Source organism: Sciurus vulgaris (genome assembly GCF_902686455.1).
Source record: "Sciurus vulgaris genome assembly, chromosome: 8".
Lineage (NCBI taxonomy): Eukaryota > Metazoa > Chordata > Mammalia > Rodentia > Sciuridae > Sciurus > Sciurus vulgaris.
The window spans coordinates 2,792,186-2,815,354 of record NC_136468.1 but is presented as its reverse complement, the minus strand read 5'-3'; the positions used below and the strand labels follow the sequence as shown (position 1 = coordinate 2,815,354).

The following is a 23,169-nucleotide window of genomic DNA, read 5'->3' as shown; positions in this document are numbered from 1 at the left end:
GAAATTTGGCACTATGCCACATATCATACCTAAGCTTTTGTCTAACTCAGTTTGTGCTAGAATACTTGTGCTAACCTGGGAAAATAACTCTTCTGTGAAGCCTTGGTGGGGGATGATTACATCACTCTCCTATCACTTGGCTGTAAAATATCTGAAAACAATATTCGTTTTCATTTGGATTTTAACCTAGAACCCACAGCCCCTGATTCCTTATGTGCAAATCTGTGAGACTTCCCTTGGCAACAGGGTAGGCTGAGGTCCCCCTACACAAGCAGAGTGGTCTAAGCAAATAGTGCAGAAGGTCTTAGAGTCACAGGGGTTGGGGGACAGCAGCTGATGTAAGATACCACTTCAGCCTCTCCACTGATCACCAGAGACCTCGAGTCCTCCGGGCGCTTAAAGGCAAGTTAGGGAGTGCACATTGGCACTTCCCCAGAGCAGAACACCGAAGAGTGGCAGGGTGACATTCCACTGTGCATCTTACTGTTCAGTGTCTGGAAACTCAGCAAGGGTCAGAGTGGGAAGGACAAAAAAGAGTACCAAAAACAGGCTCAGGCTTAAGTGATTCTTCTTAAAAGAAGAGAGCTTACCGCAAATTTCAAAGGTCTGTAGGCATCAGAATAAAAATAGAACTTTTTATATTCTTTGTATATTTTGTCTCCTTTTCTTGGCGCATATCTCTTGAAAGTTTTCTTTTGAGTTACGGGGTCTTTTTCGAGCTGGTAATCGTTCATTCGCTCACACACTTTATCCAGAAGGTCGGTCAGGAATGCCTCGGACTGGGCCAGGGGGACCTGTGAAGGGAAGCATGCCGTGCAGGTCACTCGCCTTCATATTAACCCAAGTGAAGCTGGTGAGCAGCACGCGGGAACACTCGACCCCGCTGCTGCAAACGCGTCCCCGTCCTATCGCAGCGTCTCAGCTACATTTTTTACATAATTAAGGGTCGCTTAAATTCTAGTAGGAAAAAGGATATTCGAAAGTGGACCAAAAAAAAAAAAAAAAAAAAAAAAAAAAAAAAAAAAACGAAAACTATACCTATCCCTATAACTCCTTAAACAACAACAAAAGTCATTGACCATGCAGAAAAAAGTTCGAAGCACGGAAGACGGCTGTTTATCTATCTAGAGAGAGAGGGAGAGGTGGGTGGAGAGAGACAGAGACAGAGACAGAGAGAGAGGCACACGCTCCTGCCCGGGAGCCCTGCACCCGCTCCCGGGGAAGCCAGAAGTTCCGCGCTCCGCGTCCGCGCGCTCGGCAACAGCCCGCGGGGTGCGCGGGACTGGGAACGCGGGCGCCCCTCTCCCTCCGGGGTGCGGCGAGGGTCTGGGGGCCTTCTGGTCGCCACCTCCGCCCCGGGCGTGGGTCAAAGAGCACCCCGCGCCCTTGGTAACCGAGACAAAACCCTTCGGGCCGTCGAGACAGGTCAAGGTGCAGGAGGCTGCGTCCCCGCGGCTCCTTCCGGAAGGGGGCGTGGAGCCGCCAAGGGCGCCCGGCCCGCGCCCGGCCCGCGGCTTTGCGGGCTTTCTCCCTCTCCACCCTCCGCTGATCAAAGTAGGAAGTTTGCATGACAACCGCGGTGAAAGGGGCTGCATCACAAATGAACTCGGTCTCTGCAGTGTTGATATATCCAGCCTCCTTTGTCCCCTTTCACACGCAGTGTGAACCCTTCCGGTGCCAGCGACCGCGCGACATTCAGAGGCGCGCTCGGGGCGCACAAAGGGTCTCCGCGCTTCACCGCCATCTGGCCGCAAATCTCATCAGCCAGAGCGGCGGAATTAACATGAAAGCGCAGGGCGCGGGGGTTTGTGTGGTGCAGACCCGGGCGATTAGAACCCACCCCGGTGTCGCCACCGTCGGCCCCGTTCCAATAAGGAGTCAGCCCTGTACAAACATCTAAAAGGAACATGGGAAGAGGCGAGAGTAAGGGACGCGCCGCCACCCACCAGCTGCACTCCGCGTGCACAGGTAACGGCCCCTCCCGGCGGCGCAGACAGGTGCCCGGCTGCTCTCGGGCGGGTGCGGCCACGTTTGCAGAGAGAGGCGGCTGGACTCGCGCCGCAGCCCTTGGTTCTCAGCAAATACCACGCTTTCAACTCACGACTGCCCTCGTTTTTAAAAATATCTGCTGTCAAAAACTGGTTCAAAATAAGCTCTCCAGATGCATGCTGGCGTTTTCCTACGCCTTTATCACGCCCTTCGAACTTTGTAAGTTGTAATAAGATAAACGCAGGCTCCCAAGCTTAACTGAAATCTGCTTATTCACTGGAACCAAGGAGTAAACATGTGTCGTTCACTGGAAGTTACAAATGCAGAGGTCAGTTCCTAAATCGCAACCAAGTCAGCTCTTAACGGAATGATCAGGGTGGGTTTCCTGCGGGGCGGTGCAGTGTTTCCTCATCTGATGCCCACAATACAAATACATTCATAGTTTCTGGATGTCAACGAAGCCGCGTTTTACTTGAAAGTGAAGAGTGGACGCTTTGACTTAAACAATCTAACTGTAATCAAGAAATCCATTCTCTCTCTCTTCCCCTCCCCCTCTTGCGCCTTTCGGGAAAGCAAACATACTTGATGCTTGGGGGATGGGGACCTCCTCTGGGGGCTGGAGCCCGTGAGAAGCCCAGCCCCCACCCCAGGGTGCCCACAGCCCCCTCAGCCCGGCTGTGTGGAGTCGGGGTCACTCCAGAACCCGATTTTTAAACACTCAACACGCTGAGCTGTGCAAAATGTGCTAAGCCTGTACGTCTGGGCCTGCTAACCCTGGTCTTTGAGAGCCATTTTGTGTCCTGGATTGCACTTTTTGAGAACAATCTTTCCCATTCACAGTGGGGCGTTTTTCTTATTTTGGAAGAATAATTTTATATACTAGAATCTAGCAACATTGTGCCTATTTTACACAAATAAGTGATAGAGAGGGATCATAGTGAATTTCTGTAGTTTTCTAAGTCCAGGGAAGCTGACAGGCTTTTTGATATCATTAGCCCTGCTGAGTAAAGATTCTTTAAAAGCAGGAAATGGTTGCTGGCAGATAGCTCAAAAGACTCCATGTTACCAGTAAAGGGAACACATCCAACCTGAGACTAGCAGAGGTCTTTTCACTGAATATTAAAAAAATATTTTGCTCTTAAAATTCCAAAGCATCAGCTTTCTTTCCCAGAAAATATTTAAGAAAAAGCAGCTTATCCTTGTGTCTCTTTATACAAGTATTAAAAATGTACATGAATAGAGTTTAAAATGATTCTACTTGGCAGAACCACCTTGGATCAGTTTAAAGACTGTCGTGGGGTGAGCCTCTTCCCCTCTCGGATTGTTTCAGTTCTGAGAGTGCAGGAAGTACTGGGACGAGGCGAGCCAGCCGTCTTTCTCTGTGCTGTGAGGATTTTGAATGGTAGTTGTCAATAAAGCAACTCCTATTGTAACCTGGGAACCTTGCCTCTGCCCTCCCAGGACAGCCTCAGAGATACCAGCCTCATTAAAATATGAATGAAAAGGCCACCATGTGGCACGATGTGGCAGGAGAGGATTCGCTGCAGTTTTCTGATCTGCCATTGCTTTTGCATGTGGGCTCATTTGGTACAAGTCAGAAATGTAAAAATGACCTGTGAGAATTTCATTGCTGTCTTGGAGTACCCCGACCGAAGTAAGCCCTAACTTCTCTCAGTTTGGAGACCCAACCACAACTGAAATCATACGACCTACATGCAGGGTCTGTCCCCCACCCCCACCCCATTTAGGCTTCCCTTGGGGGTGTGCTTGTTAAGTGAGCACTGGATTGGGGGCTGGGCAATCTCCGTATCCCAACTTCACCACCCAGCAGCCGGTGAAAGTTCTGGCTTCGGTTTCTTTAGAACACTGCAGCTAGGGAGTTTATTATGGCCACTGCGACACACTTTAATAACAGTCAATTACAGGATGCTGCCCGTGTTTTTTCATTACGGTGTCCCTGTTAATCTTGTAGTAAATTTCTTGCTTGATAGCTATCACAATCAGGCAGGAATACAATTATATCACGTTGCACAATTAGACCTGGAAACCATTGTGTGGGGTGACTCTCTTTCATTACAGCCTGACAGTCGCCAACAAATTTCACTCATCTTGATCATTCTTTTGGAGTTGCCTTCAGATACGAAACCAGTACTTAACCTGTTTAGGGGCTGATAATTAATTTCACATTGTTGCAAAGATTTCCTTTCTACAGGGTGAGTTAATGTAGAAATTTTAATTGCATTATAGCAAATATTACATCTAGTTTAATCACTAACTTTTCATCCATAAAAAATGGAATCACTCCTGATATTAGTTAAAAGTCAATATTTAGAAGTGAAAAATCCAAGCCCCTTGCTTTAGGCTACAACAGAAGCATGAATTCAGAAACTCTTGTAAGCTGATGAGATATATAATTAGCCTTTATGTTAATTGACTGCTATGAGTTTGTTGTCTGACACTTCTTCATATAATATGCAAATGGCATTGACTGCTTAGTTTTATTAGACAATATAATTAGAAATCTGAAGGAGCTTGTTTGGATGAAGAACAATGAAGTCTGACACATTTCGTTTTCTGTGTCGGGAGCCCGGAGTGGTGTCTGGGCATAGTCCATAAAGGAGGTTTTAGGTCACCTTTCTTTAGAGAGAGGAATGGCGGCAGGCAGCTGACCTCACAGCGCCCCCAGCACCAGGAACTTCATTTGAACAGGTGACGCTGGGCCATCCTAGGGTCTGGGAGGAAATGTGGGAAGACTTGGGACAACGCATGACAAATAACAGTGTATCTGTGAAAATAGCATCTGATTTCTGCCTTCTATAATTTGAATAATGGAAACAAATCTTTCTTATTTATTTAAATTAAAATATTCTGCCGGTGTTTCCTGTTTTTATTATTCATAGACACACCAATAGCATATATACTCAGCTTGTTTTAAAAATGCTAATAAGATGAGGACTATGTGATTGGGGGGTAAATTTTTCCTGGGATTCAATATCATTTTTTATTTTGGAGATGCTTTCCACTCAGTGACAAAATGGAAAAAAAATCCGTAATAGGCAAGAATTGAATGATCACCAAATAAGGGTCACCTAATACTATCCAACTTTTCCTGAAGTCAAAAACATACTTTCCTCTCATTATTAAATGTGAGGAAGTAAAGCCATTATTTTCACATTTTACAACAATATTCTGCTAGTCTTCCTAAAAGCTTATTAAATTCCAAGCTTCTTAGGTAAAAGTAAAGAAATATATCAATGCACATGAAAATGCTACGGTATTTCAGCCTCTGTTAAAAATCATCTGGGCCACAACCTGGGCACTTGCTTCCAACGTGCATCTGGCTTTGCCCTGGATTGGTAAGGCTCAGGGTGTTTTCCTCATTCCAGCCCTTTCCATTTTCTTATTTTGAGAAAGGGTCCCACTGGATTGCTTCTAGCTCACTAAGTTGCTGAAGGTGGCTTTGAACCTGTGATCCTCCTGCCTCAGCCTCCAGAGCCGTTTTGCTCATTCCAACAACAACTAATAGAAAAAAGCAAGAGACCTGAAAGGGCAGGCAGCAGCAGCATTGCATTAGTGGTAAATATGACCTTGTTTACTCACTCAGCAAGTCATTCATTCCTGAACTCCATCATGTTAGATGTCTCTAATTCAGACTTTGTGAAAGAGGACTTCTCCATGATTGTCAATGAAAACTGTAACGGATTTCTTAAAGAAAAAATGTGTGCCTGTGGAGGCTCAGATACATGATAATAGGGCTCTGTCGACTGAGGTGCGGACTACTTAAATTAGTGATTGTTTCCGTGCCGTACAGTTTCCTATCCAACATGATTGTCTTCCAGCATCTTGCTATTGAACCATCATGGTGCATATATAGCTGCCTGTCAGAGTTCACCTCTTTGTAACACCTCCCCAGCATAGAAATTGCTCAAATCACACTCTGGGAATCTGTTGCACTTCCCCACCCTGTTTTCTGAGTCCTGTGGGTAAAGTAAGGAAATGGCAGGATTTCCCCGTGCAACGTCAAGAGGAAAGTGAGCTGTGTGAGAGTCAAGGAACTCAAAGTACCACATCACTCAAGGCGAAAGCAGGCGCGTGCACACGCGCACGCACACGCCTCCATACAAACATGCGCACGGACTATGCAGAAAGCACCAGCTGCCTCAGCTGACAAGCAGACATTTCATGCTTCTGGGTGTGGCCAGAGACGGCTGCAAGCAGAGGGACTGCAGGGTTCCTGGCCCTCTGCTCGACCTGGCCCTCAGGGGGTCTGCAGGATCACTGGCTCCCATCTCAGCAGTCCCCGCTCACCAGGCCTCCACCCTTGTCCTGGTCTGGTCGCAACTCCCATGGCCCTTTCACATGCTGAGAACTGGCCTGCATGACATGATCGAGGGCCAGCCCACCTCCCAGACCCGGGCAGAATCTGAGGCCACCCTTGGAGAGTGGGTGCAGGGCCCTGGGTGCCACCATATGAACCATCTCCTCATTCCTAGGATGGACACCATTCACCTCCTATGCAAGGGACCTGGGGCAGCAGAGCTTCTGTGCGTTCTGGGACTTGGGTCCATAATGACCTTCACTAAGCAGGGAGGCTGGGGTGGGGGAGACAGAGACCCAACTGCTGAGAGTCCCTCAGGGAAACCAGGGCCACTGAGGTGGCCTCTAGGTCCTGTCTTTCTCAACAGGTTTGCCTAACCAAAAACAAGGAAAAAAGAGAGGAATGCACCGGAAGGCCGTTCTAGAGCAGGTGGACAGAGCCTCTTCCCAGGGACAGTCCTTCTGTCCTGGGTCCCAGCCACCAGAATGACAGCTCTTCCTCTAAAAACATTTTTAAAGGGAGAAGGTAACACACTTACTTGATTTCTTTTTAAAAAATTCCAAAGGCACAAAAGGGTAGAGTAAAAGATAAAGCTCATCTTTGCCCCAGACCCTGCCCCCGACCCCTCAGGCCCCAGATCTCCTTCCCCCAGAAAGAGCCCCGGTGTGCGTGTACATGTGTGTATGGGACATGCGTGTGCGCGGACTTGCTGGTGTGCCGGCAGGCGTGTCCCGTCTCCCGTCTCTCAGGTTGCAGTGCAGCATGTGCTCTGGTGACCTGTTTTCCTCCTCACTTCACAGACTCAGGCCCCGGAGGGCCCAGTTCCTGTCTGCGACACTGACCGGAGGAAGGCTCAGAAGTCCAGCGCAGTTTGTGGGAGCAGGCTCAGGTGTGTGGAAGGGCACTCCCTCACCCGAGCAAGTGGAGCGGCTCTGCCACAGTGCTCACTAAAACCAGCCATGCGGGTCAATGCTCTCCCAAGTGTGTGTGGATAAATCCTGCCTTCGTCTGTCTCAGGATAAGTTTTGAAGGAGGCAGGGCAAATGTTTTAACCCCACTTCCAGATGAGGACCCAGTGGGGAAGGTCTCCCTGGGGGGCCGGTCTCCCACTGCCGCTGATGGGCTACCTCCTCCAGTAGCCTTTGCCTACGTGGCTGTCTCTGTGCTTCTGCCCCATCAGCAGCTCAGTGTGGTGCTGGACAGACCCCGTAGCAAATCCTTGCTGTTCTGATGGGGAGAGGGAGGCATGGAGAGAAGTGTCATAAGTGCACAGAAGGGACACCAGCACAGCTGCCTGCTGCCCCCAGCCTGGGGCTTCTCTGGAGCCTCTAGAATGTTCTGTGACTTAACTGGAACAACTGTGACTGGCCAAAGCCACAGCTGTCTGGGAACTCCTGATGACCAGGCAGTGTGCCCTCCCTTAGATCACAGTGCCTCCAACACAGTGTCCTCTCCAGAAGTCTCCTGGTCCCTTTGGTCTGTCCTTGTTAGAGCTGAGTCCCTCGCTGTGTCTTGCTCTCCCAAAACCTCAGGGCCCTCGTGGAAGCCAGGGATGGGAGCCATCATGGACTTGTTTGGGGAAGGCAGGTGCCTGGCTTCCTCACTGCCCCACCTGAGGTCTTCTCCACATAGAGGTGCCTGTCACTCTTGCCTTAGTGCTGAAATGTGGCCAGTTTGGCCCTGAGACATCTGTTCCTACCCTACACCAGCAGCGGCTGCTATACACCAGGCTGTCCAAAAATCAACAGAGTGGGGTACTGCTGGGGGCTGAACTTTGTCTCCCCAAATCCACAGGTCAAAGTCCTAGCCCCTACCTCAGAACGTGATGCATCTGGAAGAGGACCTTAAAATGGGGGTGAATATGAAATGAGGCCATGGGGTGCCCTTTCCCAGCCTGACTGGGGTCTTTGAAAGTAGAGATCAGGACACACAGCAGGATGCCCTTGTGATCGCTGCTGCGGCACAGGAGACCATGCCATCTGTGAGCAGGGAGAGAGGCCTCGGGGGAGCCAGCCCTGCCCACGCCTGGACCTCAGACTGCTTGCCACTCCTGTTTGTGGGGCCGTTGGGGGGACTCTGGTGGCCCCCACTAGTGCGCACAATCCGCCAGTGAAGTGTGCAGCCTCCAGCAGTGCTGGACGCAGCCTGGGCCCAACAGGCTGCAGCCTCACAGAGGGTGGCCGTGGGTGACTGGAGAGTGGCCACCCCAACTCCCAGCCCCAGGAAGGTGTGCGACTGTGCCTGCCTGCTCGCACTGTGCCTGGCCCCCTGCACACCATGTGGCAGTGCAGCGCACCCAGGGGCAGGGTCTAGTGTCCGCCCCAGCACGAATCCTAGGCTGGCTTCACTCTGTGGCCAGGCCTGGACAGCCAGTGGCCTTCCTGACTCAGTGTCCTCTGCTGGGAGTGGGGGCGAGGATGCACATCTCAGACATCCCTCAAGTTAAGTCACTGAGGGCAAACCCTGCAGAGGGCTTGGCATGGCACGTGGGGCGTTGCTGTTATTTTCTGTCTGATGGGCCACGGTGTTTCAGATCTGCACATCTTGAGTGACGCCAAGCTAAGGAGCACCGATGGGTGGGAGGGAGGGGAGACGTGTCCTCTGCAGGTCCGGAAGCCAGGCGGCCATCAGCCCAGGCCGGTGTGCCACCGCTGCCCAGAAGCCTGGCTGTCCACAGCTTCTCCACTCCCCTGCTCTCAGGATTCCAGCGCTGCCAGCATGCGCGTCAAGGCCCTTGGTTCTCAAAGCGTGGTCCGTAGACCAGCAGGTCTGGCTTCCCCTGGGGACCCCAGCCCCACCCAGACCTGAGGCCCCAGGTGGCCTGTGTGTGCAGCCGAGCGTGAGCAGTGCAGGTTTGGGAGGTTGAGGGTGAAGGAGGAGCAGGAGGCAGCTGCCTTCCACGACTTTTTTATTATCTGCTTCCTCTGGAAAGATCAGGCCCGCAGAGCCCGAAGGAAGGGCCACCTAGGCAGACACACCCCAGGCTGCTGCTTGACCACAGTGTGGGGTGAGCCAAGAAAGACTCCTCCATGCTCGGGTCCTGGGGGTCACGAACGCTGACTTGCAGCACTGGGCGGGCGGCAGCATTCAAGACGGAGAGTGGGGCTGGGTGTGGTCAGGGCGAGTACTTGCCTAGCGTGCACCAGGGCCTGGATCCATCCCAGCACCGCTAGAGGAAAAATCAAGTGCTTACTAAAGAGGGGGGAGGCTTCCCTGGTACTTGAGGGAAACCAAGGCAGAAAGGAGCACGTGGGATGCCCAGCATTCCAGCACTGTCTTGAGACCCGTGACATCACAGGCTGACTGCTTCTCCACACGGCCTCAGTCCTGAGCCATTGTTTCTGTCGTGTTTGGCTTCTGTAGAGCACGCTCAGGGCGGTGTGCGAGTCCAGGGTGTTGTTTGTATGTGAGGTGCCTTTTCCTATCGAGTGATTTTCTCAGGACATGTTGCTAACTGTGGGTTCCTGGGGCGCTGGCTCTTGGTCTGCATTCTGTATGCCTATCTCACATGCTCGCGTTTGCGGATGGGGCGGGAGTGGCCCTCTGCTAACCGGCCTCTGTCAGGGAAACGCTCCAGATCCTAGGACCGTGTTCCTCAATGCTTCCCCAATTCTGGAGTGGAGCAGCCGCCACAGGGCAGCTCACTACCCAGGGAAGCGCAGAGCTTCCTGCAGTTGCTTCCCTTCCCTCAGGGCCAGAGCCAACCCTGGAAGGCCCCAGAGTGTGAACCCCTCTTTATCCTTCACATTGCCTCTTACCACTTGAGCCCTGCTAATTTTTTAAAAGTTGATAGATGTGAGATGATTTTGCTCTACTCAAGTTCAATTACTTCTTCACTTTTTAGGAATTAATCCCAAGAGATAACATTAGATCTCTTTGTCTTGACACTGCATCTAGATACCTGTTTTCTTTCTGCCAGTTAATGCCTAACCCTTAGAAGAGGGCTACTTCCCTTAAAGCTGCAGAAGAGAACTCAGAGCGTCCTCCAGGTGTGCAAAGCTTGCCGTGTGTGGAACGAGTTCTCTGGGTCACGGCGGGTCAGGTGCTCTGACTGTAGAGGCCAAGCGATTTTGATGAACTCTGCTTAGGAGCTCTGTGCAAGAGATGATGGAGACGGAGACAAGCCTTGTATTCCATGGCCAAGTCCAGGCTGCTTCTGGTGCAGGGTATCAAAGAACGCTGTGCCAACATCTGACCTTGAATTAAGAGTGCACTACAAGTCCCTGACCAGAACCCTGAAAGGCCACACTTAGCCACCGTCACCTGAGCTCTGACTGCCTGCTAGGAGTGTGCTGGTTCTTACACTTTGCAGGTGGGGACAGGTCAGATGAAAGCACTCTTCTGTGGGAATCACATGCACTCACATTCTGCACCCACAAACACACTTGTTCACTTGAATATTGTCCATGCTGAAAGGTTCCGGAGGATAGTGTCCCAGAGGCTACACTGTCCATGTTTTGCAGACACCCCCACTTTCCTGCCCTGCTCCAGGTGGCCTCCCACATGGGTCACATCCTGTGTGAGTGTCCTGCTGCCCACGGGTGCTCCCTGGCAACTCCTCCTGACTGCCACACCCTCTTCTCTTCTCTGGATGCCAACGGCCTTTCTCTCCTGGAGGTCACAAGTGCAGTTCCTAGGTAGGTTGTGCACACACACGCACACACACACACACACACGCACGCGCGCGTGCCATGAGAGCCACATGGCCCCGAGTGCAGACAGAGCTCTGCCCAGCCCAGCCAGGTCCTGGAGCAGCTCCACACACAGGGCTGCTAGCACTGATTACCTCTGGACTACACCTGGGGAGGTGGGCAGTATCCCTCCTGTGGTGGAAGCTGAGGCTGTAGGGGAGGCAGGATGTGACTGACCACCCAGGCCATGCCCCTGCCCTGGCCCAGCCAGCTCTGTGGTGGACATTCAGCCAACATTCCTGTCCCTGCCCTGGCCCCGTACAAGATCTCTTTGACTCTGTCTTTGGCCATGGCAAGTCCTGACAGGGCCTCCATCCTGCTCATTCACCTGCCTCACTGCAGGGCTTGGGTTACAGCCTCCAAGATGGAAGTCTCTTTCCAGAAGTCACAAAATTTATATGCCGACACCCCAGGAAGACAAGCCAGATCTGGTGCCAATGTCCCTCTCCATGCCCAGGGTCCAGAGGGGTGAGCACTTTCTGGTCAAGGTGGAGGGTACCCAGATTCCTCTGCAGTCCCTGGCTCCTCCACGTGTCCACACGGCCCTGCACCCGCATGGGGCGGCCTTCCCACGAACCCATCCCAGCCAGCCCAGAGCCATGGACCCAGTGACCCTGCTCAGAGACCTTCCTCCAGACAATCAATGCATCATTTCTGCCAGAGATTCCATGGAAAGATCTACTTGCAACCAACCAGATGCAAAGCCCGAGCATGTTAAACCCGGCCTCCCCCTACTGGAGCCGTGGTGCCCGCTGCCCATGGCTCCGTTTATCCTGGGAGAGAACAGTGGCAATCCTCTGAATGCATCCCCATTATCCCCCATTCTTCACCCGATTTGTGGATTCGTACAATTCTTATTCAGTGGAATAAGGAGCAATTAACAGGCGAGGGATTTATTAAGGATAAGTCATGCCAGACAGTTTTGACAGCTTGTTTTGAGTGTGACAGAATTACAAAATCCGAGGCTGGAAGCATTGTGTGCTTAGACTTGTGCAGCATCTAATTCCAGGCCTGTGAAATTATCCCTGCCAAGCGGTCTGAACCTCGTGGCTGAGAAATTGCAGGCACCGGAAACTGACCGGGAGATTCGAGACAAAGGGCCAAGGACACCCAGCCTCACGCCAGATGGGGCCAGCAAGGGCCCAGAAAGAGGTTTCATGAGGGGCCACAGAGGTCGATGTTAGGGTCTGTTTGCCAGAACACCTTCCTTATGGGTCTGGGGGGAGAGGCATGCCGTGGCCACTGGGCTGAGTGAGAGGGTGGGAGGCACCAGCCCCTGGGAGGTGGTCCCCTCCCTGCAGCTGCTCAGAGGCCAGAAGGACTAGAGCAGCAATGCAGCCTGAGTTCCCCGCCTAGCCCACACCCAGGAACACCCATGGGAAGGCACAATGGGGCGAGGAGCCCCTCAGCCCTGGGGAGTCAGGGTGGGGTCCCTGGGGTCACACAGCTCTAGCCTGGAGTGGGCCGGATTGCATCCCCAAAGACAGACGCTCAAGCCCTGACCTGCACGCCTGCACTGTGCCTCTGCTGACGTCAGAGTCTTGGCAGACTAAGTGGTAAGACGAGGCCTGTGTCAGGACAGGTTCTAACCCAAGGTGACCAGTGTCCTGGGAGATAAGAGAGAGACACAGACTGCAGAATCAAGGTGGCCATGTGCCCACAGAGATGGGTGACACAGCCCAGTGCAAGTAGTGCAAGAGCTGGCCACCACCAGGGCCTTGAAGGTGTCCTGGGGTGGACTTCCTTCCAGACCACCAAGAAAGAGCCAGTCCCGGAGCACCTCGGCTTTGGCCTTCTGCCTCTGGAGCTCGTGGGCATACGTCTCTGTCTCAGCCAGGGTGTGCTGCAGTGTGTTAGGTGACCTCAGGGGACGGAAGTCCCCTTTAGGAACGAAGAGCCAGCGACTGAAGTCCTCAGGCCCTGTCCTCCGTCACAGGGCTGGTAGTGGAGCCCTGAACCAAGACATTGGAGGATCACATGCATGTTCAGGGTGGGGATTCATTTACCCCAAAAGACACCAGGGATAAAAGAAGGGTTTCTGTGCTCTCCCGGGCCCAGGGAAGGCTGGGCCAGTTCGGCGGCATCTAGCACGGCCGTCAGCGCACCCTTGGTTTGTGTTTATGAAATGAAGCGCCTGCGTGGCCAGCATTTGCTTAATTAACCCTAATTCTGAGCTAAGCTACCATAATCTTTAATTCTCTCTCATCACTGCATACCCTCCAATAATTATTGTCTTTATCTGCCCGGGAGTACCGAATCATCTGTTCCATTTCTTCTCCCCAAGGACACTGGAGCACAGAATCTTCCTACATGCCGAACGCATGGTCTGTCTTGGGCAGAGTGCTGGGTGAGGGGGCATGGCGGTGCACCCTGCTGCACACACTGTCACCAGTTTTCAAGTTTGTCCTGGCCAGAACCAGTAGAACCAGGCTCTGCGGAAGAGCAGCGAGGCAGCGGGTGGCGCCCAGGCCATCTTCCCAGGCCACCCTTCTGCCCAGCAGGGCTCCCTGTGCCAGTGAACTCCTCTTGGGGCCACAGAGCCATGTTTCAAGTGACTTGCTCATGAAATGCCATCTCTGGTCCCAGAGCCTCCTTTTGCATCATGCTGGATGTGATCAGCTAAACCCTGAGATGGAGACACCTGGCGTCAAATGGAATACCCAGCAGGTGGACAAGTGGCCAGCTCCTCGTTCTTCCTCAATGGAGTCTTTTGCTTTCCTGGACTCCTCAGCTCCAGACCCCTCACAGGAGTAGCTGAGAAGCAGCAGCACTGCCACAGGCAGCCACCGATCCCCTCCTGGTGTACTTCTCAGGGGCCCGGAACACGCGTGGAGCAGTGTTGGACTGTGTGGGGTGGTGATCGGGAGCACAAGAATGCACTGAACACAGGACTGAGGGCAGAGAGGCACGGTGGAGGACAGGCCTGGATTGCACAGGTTCCAAAAAAGCCACAAAAATACTGTGAATGTTCAGAGCGTGTGAGGCAATGTCTGAAGTGTTTCCCACAATTCTTTTCAAGAAGATGACAGAGTGTCATTCCAATTCGGAGGGGGAGTGAGGTTTGTTCAGCAAACAGTGCCAGCGCTGGACCTGCTGTTCATCTGGAAGGACAGAGAGCTGGACGTGCTCTGCATGCTTTATCCAAAAATATGCTCCACACAGATTCACCATGCAGGCAGGAAATAAAGCTGGAACTCTGGGGAGAAAATCCAGAAAACATTTGCATCCTGGAGGCTGGGCCTGAACACAGGGTGGAAGGGGAGGAGTCTGTGGGATGAGGAGCCCAGCCACAGGAAAGTCGTAGCAGGTTCACGCACAGCAGGCAGGCCAGGCAGGGTCCCTGTCCCTAAGGAAGACTTTCAGAATAGTAATTATAGAAAAGATGAACAAACCAATAGAAAACTGGGTAAAGGCCACAAGAAAGCAAGCTGAAGCAGGCCACCTACATGGACAGCACACTTGTGAAGCTCTGCTGACTCCACCGGAGGCCATGACTAGGGATTTAAGACAGTAGTGAAACACCTTTCTTATTATATTGCCAAAAGTCAAAGAACGACGTTATCCACTGCAAATGAAAATGCAAGAAAGCAGCTCTGTCAAGCATGTGAGACATGCAGATTTGGGGAAGTAACCCAGCAGCAGGGACTCGAGTTAAAGTGCACACGACTTCAGGCCCCCAGGCTGTTGAGGACTGTGCCCTACAGAAATCCGAGGGACAGGACTGGGTGCGGCTCAGTGGTGGAGCCTTCGCCTTGTGGGTAGGGGCCTGGGATCTGTCTCCAGCACTGCAGGAAGGGAGGGAAGGCAGAAAGCAGAACAAGGTCTGCGGTCAGGAGGTCCTTGTGCTGTGGTCCTGCAATAGTAACAGACCAGAGACAGCAGGAAGTTTACCAGCAGGAGGAGGGTCTCTGCAGCTTACAGAGGACTCACACCTCCAGTGGCTGCCTTGGAGGTGTCCAGGCATCCCCTTGTTAGGCAGACACCTCCGTCAGTTGGGGCTGCCACAGAGAAACACCAGGGGCAGACCAGGGGCTCACACAGCACTTTGGCTCCCTCCTCTGGGGGCGGGGTCCAAGGTCAAGGTGAGGATGCTCTTGAACACTGCGTTCACACAGCAGAGTGAGCTCCGGGGTCTCTTTGTTAGGCCACCAGTCTTGTTGGGTCAGGACCCAACCAAGACCTCATTTGGCCTCATTTGACCTCTTCACAGGCCTTCTCTCTAAGAATAATCACATGGGGGTGACAGCTTCATCACACGAATGTGGGGATATGACTCAGCCCCGCTGAGGAAAGCATTTATACTTGACCTTAAGCTTTCTTAGGGTTCCCACGTGCTTCAGAGGAAAAATATACACGTAGTATGATTTTACTATTTAAAAATGACCAAAGCCAAAAAACATGAACTAGGTATCTATCTGTTCAGCAGTGCTGGAGTGAGCGTGGGGACAGCAGGGACGGTTGCTGATGACCTGAGGGAGGGAGCAGGGCACGGGGCAAGCTGGTCACAGTCCTCTTCCCTAATACAGCCGTCCCCCATCCGACAGACCTGCCCTGCGTCCCCAGACCCCATGGAGGAAGCCACATCCTGTACACACCATGCTTCTACATGTACATACCTATAGTGGATTTTAATTTTCTTATAATTTGAGTGTGAATTAAAGGCCAGAGGCAATGTCCACCACAGAAGTTGAGAAGGAAAGCTGCAAAATTACAGCACTCTCCCCGGCAGTTCGTCACAGCAACGGCGGAGGTGCCCAGCGAGCAGAAAGCAGGTATGCAAGGCCATGTCGCCCCCTGCCAAACCTCAGAACCACAGACCTTACGAGAATGTTTTAAGATAAACCTCTGTAAGTCTGATGCTAGATGCTACATAGCCTAAACAAATACCCTGTCAGAATAAATATCAACATCAACATTTGAAAATGGCAACTCGTTGAGACCTTCTTAAAATATGAGTCCTAGGTACGACGTTCTTTTGTAACAATACTGTACGAAACTCTTCTCTCAGATCTATTCTGGAATTTTCCATTTAGTGTTTTGGGACCTTGGTTGACAATGGGCAACTGAAACTGAAGAAATTGAAACCATGGGTAAGAAGGGACTATTTTATCTCGAGTTAAAAGCGTCACGTATTACTTTTGTAACTTAAAGATTTTAAAGAAGAAGCACTTAAAAATATAAAATGGATTCATTGGATGCTTGCGCATTCACTTAATCCATTATGTGCGTGACCTGGATGCTCAGTACAGCCCTATTGGCCCTGTCTGGGGGTTTTCTGGGAGCCCAAGGAGCTGTGGAAAAATACCTGAGAAAAACAACTTATGTGGAGGAACGGCTAGTTTGGCTCTGAGCTGCAGAGGTCTCGGCCAGTGGTGACCTGGCCCTGTTGCTTCTGGCCCTTCCGTGAGGTGGAACATCTTGAGGAGCACATGGCAGAGGGAACTGCTCAGCTCATGGCGGCCAGAGGCACAGGAAGGGGCAGGGCCCCAGTGTCCCTCAGAGGACACCGTCCTGTGTCCTAACATCCTCCCACCAGGCACCCCTTCTATAGGTCCCACCACCTCCCAACAGCACCACAAGTGGGGACCAAGTCTCAGCACATGGGTGTTTGGGGACACTTACTCACCCAGAGCAGAGACCCAGCCTCTGCAGGTGTGGCCTCCACCCTGGTCAGGAGCTCCTGACTAGGCCCAAAGCATCAGAGCCGCTGGAGAACCCCCTTGCTGAGTGGACAGCCCGTAGTGGAACCAGGAGCCCTCTACAACATCAGGGCTGACCCTTCCTTCTACCTTTCCACACAGAAAGAGGAGAACTCTAGCATGCCCAGCCTCGGACAGTTCTGACGTGGCCGGAGAGGACTTCTTCCCACTGATGTTTCCAGAAAGTTCAGCGGAAAGGGCATGAGTAGGGCCCAAAGAGCCTAATTATTTTTTTGCCCGACTTAAGCAGTGTGCAGGAGAATAAGGCCCCTTTTAATATAAAGTCTTAAATCCCTCTTTGGAGCCCAGTCCATACGAACATTCCTTTAATTGCTTAGAATTCATCTTATTGGACTTGCAGGACTGCTGCCCAGGGCCCTGGCCTGGCCCAGACCCATCCGTCCTGGGCATCTGGGTTCACACAGCTCTGCCAGCTTGTCTCCTGGTCACAAGTCACTCCTCCGTCCCCGCACACATTAGGCAAAGGAAACTAGCTGCTGCCACCAAGGAGGAGGCCTCTCAGTTCCTGGAGAGCGGGGAGCTCCATCCAGCAGGAGGGGCAGGCAGCTCTGGTCAGCCCCTGCCCTCCCAGTTCTCGGCCACAACGGCTCCCCTAGCACCAGTCCAAAACACGGCCTTGGACTACCCCACAGAGGAACGCACACCCCGTTGGGAAGGCAACTTCATACTTGAAACTTCCCCTCCTTTGTTAGAGACCTGGTTGTCCATCGATTGTCCACCTGTGCAAGCACACCTGGCCAGCAATGGGTATTCCAGGCCTCCAGACCTGTGAGACCACCCTGCAGGGGACCCGGCTTGAGGCAAGGGGGCCAGAGGAGTGAAGAGGCTCCTGATCCCTCATGAGAAACTGGAAATACAGCTCTTCATATGAAATCTCTCATCACATACACACACATACACACACACACACACACACACACACATAGGCACACCCTCACAAAGGTGCCCACACATGTGCCTGCACCCACACCCACTGTGTAGTTTGTCCAGATTGGACCCTCTCCGTCGTGAGTCTTGACATTTTCCACCTACAAACCCAGCCCAGAGCAGCCTGACTGTCCCCAACAAGCTGCAGAGTCCCCAGAGACCCCACATGCCCAGTATGTGGCCTCACTCTCCCCTCTACCTGTGAACAAGCTTCTCAGAGCTTGTTAGTCTAGGTGGGCTTTTTGTTTGTTTTGGTATCAGGGACTGAATACAGGGCACTTAACCACTGAGCACATCCCCAACCCTTTTTGTATTTTTTAAATTTAGAGACAAGATCTCTGAGTTGCTTAGAATGTCAATAAGTTGTTGAGGCTGGCTTGGAGGTCACGATCCTCCTGCCTCAGCCTCCTAAGCTACTGGATTACAGGCCTGCCCGACCATGCCACCATGCCCGGCCTCAGTCTAGACTTTTTGAAGGAAAAAAAAATCGGGCCCTGGCTGCCAGAATCCTTGGCCATGAACTCTCTCTACCATCTCTGCTAAATGTTGACATGTTTAAAATCAAAATTCAAGGAATCTGGTCCATATCTGATACGAGGCTTTGTGACCTGATACTAAACTCAGTTCAAGGACTGTCCCCCACTGACCCTGCCCAGTTGTGCAATGGGGCACGTAGGCAATCAGCCAGTTGTGAGGGTTGGATTCAGGGGGCTGGACAAGCAATTTAGAAGCTGAGGAAGAGTTTGATCAGCAGAGGGGGTGCTCAGCCCTGAGGCAGCTTGGGGGTGCGGGAGGCTTCTGACGGCTGCCTCCTCCCTCCCTGCCCTCTCTGGTCCAGGATGCTGGTGCCCCCCATCCGTGTGGGGGCCGTGGTGTGACGGTGGCATGCAGCCAGGGGATAATTCCTTATTTGTGTTTCTGTTTCCTAAGGGCCGCTGGGCTGACCCTCCGACCCTCCGACCCCCGAGCCCTCGCTGCTTTCAACTATGCACAAACTCACTCAGCAAACAGGAAATCCTGGCAAGAATGTCAGGCTGAGGTGAGGGTCTGTGGGGAGCAGGGCGCGCAGGCTCGGGGCCTCGTAGGGGGAGGGCGCTGTTCCTGTTCAGTTCACTGAGGGACACATCGCAAGCCTCTGCCACCTCCTCGCTGCAGCATTGGGTGGAAACCAGGGAGAGATCAACTGGATTCCAGACTGACAGCGAGGACGTCTGTTCAAGAGGACGATAGGATCCCGCTAGATCCACGTCTGTGGGCTGCTCCCAGCAAAGATGGTCCTGGCACCGGCTCTGAAGTCCCGCTATCTGTGACAAAGAAAGTTCCATGGATTCCACTTGCAGAAGGGTGCTGGGCCTCCGGTGGTGCACCAGGCTGTGTCTCTGGAGTGCCGTCCTGTAGGTGCCCCTGGGAGTCGCTGCCCATCTTGCCAGACCCAGGACGCCATGTGATGGGCTTTATTTCATCCATTCGCTCCCCCTCAGTAAGGCCTCACGGTGCCTCCTGGAAGCCAACATCATCGGACGTCACACAGACCTGGAGACACTGCCATGCTGGTGGGATTCGGTCTGGCGACAGAGAAGGCCTCCTGTCTCCCGGCTGCGGAAGCACACCCAAGGTCCGTTCCCTCAGGAACACCTGCCTCCCTCGGTTGTCAGGAACCAGAAGATGCTTTCTGACCTTGTCACTCATCAACTGCCCCCAGGTCCCCAGGGCAGGTCCTTTCACAGTCCTCGTGTGCATCTAAGGTTCTGGACGTCTCTGGAGACTCTCCTGCTGCAGTCAGGATAACTAGGAATAAGCCCCATGGCCACAGCCTAGGTGTGGGAGACACAGTGCCCAGGTAGCACAGAGGCGGGCTTCTCCAGGTGGCTCTCCCTGGTCACTGGGACCCTGCAAACCCAGGGAGCCCCGGAAGAACCGCTGGGGCATCTCTCCTCCAGCCTTCCATGCACTTCTGCATGGGGCAGAGGGTGTGAGAGGTAGGAAAGAGCTGGTGATGGCACTGGCTGCCCTGGTGTCCAGGCGTGGAGGGTGCCCTCAAAGAGGGAGGGAGGACTAGGAAACAGGGCCATCTTCAGGTGATTCTTAAGGCAAAGCGACTGTGTGCTCACCTCACTTACATGCTCAGAGACGCCTGTGAACTCGCCCGCTCACAGCTGGGTGCAGAGCCCTGTGGCAGCTGCTCAGAGCACATCCTCACTCCCCAGGCGCCCAGGACTGGGCTACGAACCCTGGCCCGGCTGGAACCCACAATGCCGGGTGAGGAACCTCTGAGCCCCTGTGACCTGGAACTAAACTAAGACGACTCTTTCCCAGGAGAAGAGTGGGCACTTGTGATCACCTGCGCCTGGTGGCCGAGGCCTCCTCATGCTTCCATCAGGGACGCCTGGCCTGGCTCCCTGCATGGCCTTGACGCCCTGAGAGGGTTAGAAATAACCTCTTTCCTTTCTAACTTGCTGTCACCTTCCTCCCTCATCCCTGGGGACTCCTGAATGTTAATCCCTGTGGTTTGGGGAAGGAGGGAGGGAGAGAGGATGGCCGAGGTGGCCATGGAGGAGGACAACCCTGGGGGAAAGTTCCCCCTGCTGGCCCCACCAGGAAGAGCACAAGTTGCCCAGGCTCCTGCCCAGGCAGGCAGGGGGACAAGTGCCTTCCCTGGCCCAGCCCCTGGGGGCAACAGCCTCCTGGCCACTGGAGGTCCCCCTCTGGCCGCTGGCCAGCTGCCTGCAGGGCTCCACGTCCTCCCCATCAGGGGCACAGCCCTGTTTCTGTTCCCTCTGCTCTGAGCCGTGTCTCCCAGCTCTGCTGTTTGTTTCAGGTGTGCTCAGACACACGTGCATGCTCAGGCACACAAGCGATGCACACCACGAACACACACACATCCTCAGGCACATGCAGACACAGACAGACACACACCCCTGCTCCTGCCAGGCCTGGTCCCATGCTGGCCTGCCTGGGGACTGCAGGCTTCCTGCAGGGGGCGGGGCAGGAAGGTGGACTGGCTGCAGGGCACCACTCAGCAGTTCCCGGTCCAGCGTGCGCGCAGCCTGCCTCGACACAGACCTCCAGGCGGCAGAGCTGGCCCCTCCAAGGGTGTCCCCTCTGGGAGTGGAATGGGGCTGATGTGGAGACTGGAAGGACACGGGCTCCAGCCTCAGGGGAGGGTGGTCGTGACAATTCCAAGTAACTCGCAGGGCCCAGGCGCGGGGCAGCACACCCTGGGCCGCTGGTGAGCCAGGAGCAGGCACGAAAGCTGGAGGGCTCCCCTCGGCCTCCCTGGAGGGTGACTGAGGAGCACTATTCCATGGGCTCAGTGGGCGCACGGCCTAGGCCTGGGCGAGGAGGCCAGGGCAGCCTGGCTGCTGGGCGACAACCGGGCTGTGTCTCAGCAGAGGGCGGTGGGTGGGAGCCCCTTGCGGAGAGGGTAGGACTGCTCCACCAGCCACACGGGGCGAGGGCCGAGGCACCCCCTCAGGGGAGATCTGCAGCATGTGTCCAGCTCTTGGCAGGCTCAGCACACAGGTCCCAGGACAACCCCAGTGCTGGTGCCACATTCTGTCCCAGTCAGCCTCGAGGGAGGTGCACATCCGTGCCACACGGGCCGCCTGGGGCAGACGCTCCTCTTCCTCGCTTCTGTTGCCAACGTTTGAGCCCTTCGGAGGAGACGGAGCACCGACCACGATGAGCAGAGTCCCACGATGGGGAGCAGCAGCCAGCAGGGGGACAGAGCAGGTTTAGGCAGGTGTGGGCCCCGGGGCATGTGGGGAGGGTTGGGCACAGGCAGACCCACCCAGCACAGGCCAGCTGCCTCCCTTCCCTGCAGCAGGCCAAGGTGACCCTGCAAGGCTGGTGCATGTGGAGGTGACAGTATCACCTCGCCCCGGCAGCAGGTTGGGTGCAGCGCAGCCCGTGCCCTGAGTCCAGGTGCGTCTCCAGCGCTGGCCCCACCCAGGTCTTGCCAGCCTACTGTCCACCTGTGTCTGGGTGGCGAGCTGTCTGCCTCAGTCTGCTGTTGCCTCTGGGAAGCACGGCTGTGCCTGGCTTGCCCCAGAGCGTCTCCAGTGCCCGTCATGGCTGGTGTGCCTGGCGGGGCGTCATGCAGGGCAGAGGCAGGGAGCAGGCTTTAGCTTGGTTTCTTGCAAGTGCCGAGTGAGTGGGCCAGCGCAGTCAAAGCTCCAGCAGATGCGCTGGGCCGCTGGGCCCGGACCCTCCGCCCTAGACAGCATCCGTCGCTGCCTCTGGACCCTCCTGTCTCCAGTAGGCAATAGATGTGGCCCACCCAATGGCCCAGGTGTGCAAGCTCCACCCTGCATCCAGTTCCTTCCTGCACCTGGTGGTTTACATCGTCGTGTGTCTCCTTGGCCCCCAGCTGCAGACTGGCGAGAGTGCATGTGGGCAGCTCACCTGCAGGGTGACTGGGAAAGGCCGGGCATTTGGACTCAGTGGGATCTGGCTGCCAGGGAAAGTAGAGACCCACACGTTTGTGGCATGGCATGGCAAACAGGGCCTCGGGCTGCCACCTGTAGCCAGCTGAATGCATCCCCAAGGAAGGTGAGGTTCTGTTGGCCGATGGCCTGCCGCAGTGGACGTGCCTGTGTGCTGGGCCCACGCTGGGTGCTCAGCCCGTTATGGCTGCCTGTGCTTGAGCTCTGGTAACAGGTCTGAGGAAGCTTTGCTCCAGCTACAGGATGCTCCCAGGGACACAGCCAATTGCTTCTTAGTCCCGTGGTACCAGCCTTTGCCCTGTGGATAGCGTAGCTGGCACTGCCCTGGGGTCCCCACACTCCACCCTTCCTCCTGGCTACATGGGGTGCACCTGCAGCCCCTCCTGCAGCCAGGGAGGATGTGTGGCAGGACACCTGTGTGGATGTGGCAGACATCGGGGTCTCACTTGTGAGACTGCCCTCGGGGCTCCCAAGGTGTCCTCCGTGCCTCTCCCCACCCATTGTAGACAGACAGGGCTCTGAGGGCAAGGAGGTAGAGCCTGAGACACAAGAGCCTGGGTCCCTGTGTGGCCAGGGGGAGTGTGACCAGGGCCAGAAGTCAGCTCCACTTGTGGGCCAGTGCTGACACTGGAGGACCTGCAGCCACTGACTTCTTCTGACAAATATGATCCATGAGGATGGAGGCCAGCCTCCTCCCATGGTGCAGGTGACAGCACTTCTCAGAAAAGCAGAGAAGGAGGGAAGCAGGAGGTGACACACCTAAAAATCACTGGACAAATTAAAAATACCACTTGCACACGGCCGTTCTGCAGTCTCAGAGGCCAGAGCATGGAGGGGTGGTGGGCGGATGGATGGATGGATTTGCTCTTCTTTGAAAGGGAGACGAGCGTCAGAATAGAGGAGACCCACCACTGTCTCCGTGCATTCTGACATCTGCTATCTCCTGGTGCATGGCTGAGAGACTGGCCTGCCTCAGCATAGGTGGTCCTTGGCCAGCTGGAGCCCTGGCAAAAAGAGAGAGTAACCCCAGGAAAGGGTGAAGGCCGCCCTCCACCCTCTTTCCTGGGACGGCCGGAACA

The 23,169-nt window shown here is 54.2% G+C and overlaps 1 protein-coding gene across 4 annotated transcripts in view; it reads right to left on the bottom strand.

The window, feature by feature from the left end:
* Positions 1–23,169, bottom strand: part of CNPY1 (canopy FGF signaling regulator 1) — a 54,930-nt gene that overhangs the window by 6,198 nt on the left and 25,563 nt on the right. For 2 of the 4 annotated variants that reach the window (XM_079150070.1, XM_079150069.1), the window contains exon 3: positions 591–794. In XM_079150070.1, the coding sequence (XP_079006196.1) occupies positions 591–794 (204 nt within the window). Of the gene's footprint in view, positions 1–590; positions 795–1,348; positions 1,546–23,169 lie in introns of those variants that run through there. The other 2 variants (XM_079150071.1, XM_079150072.1) reach the window with 2 other exon arrangements.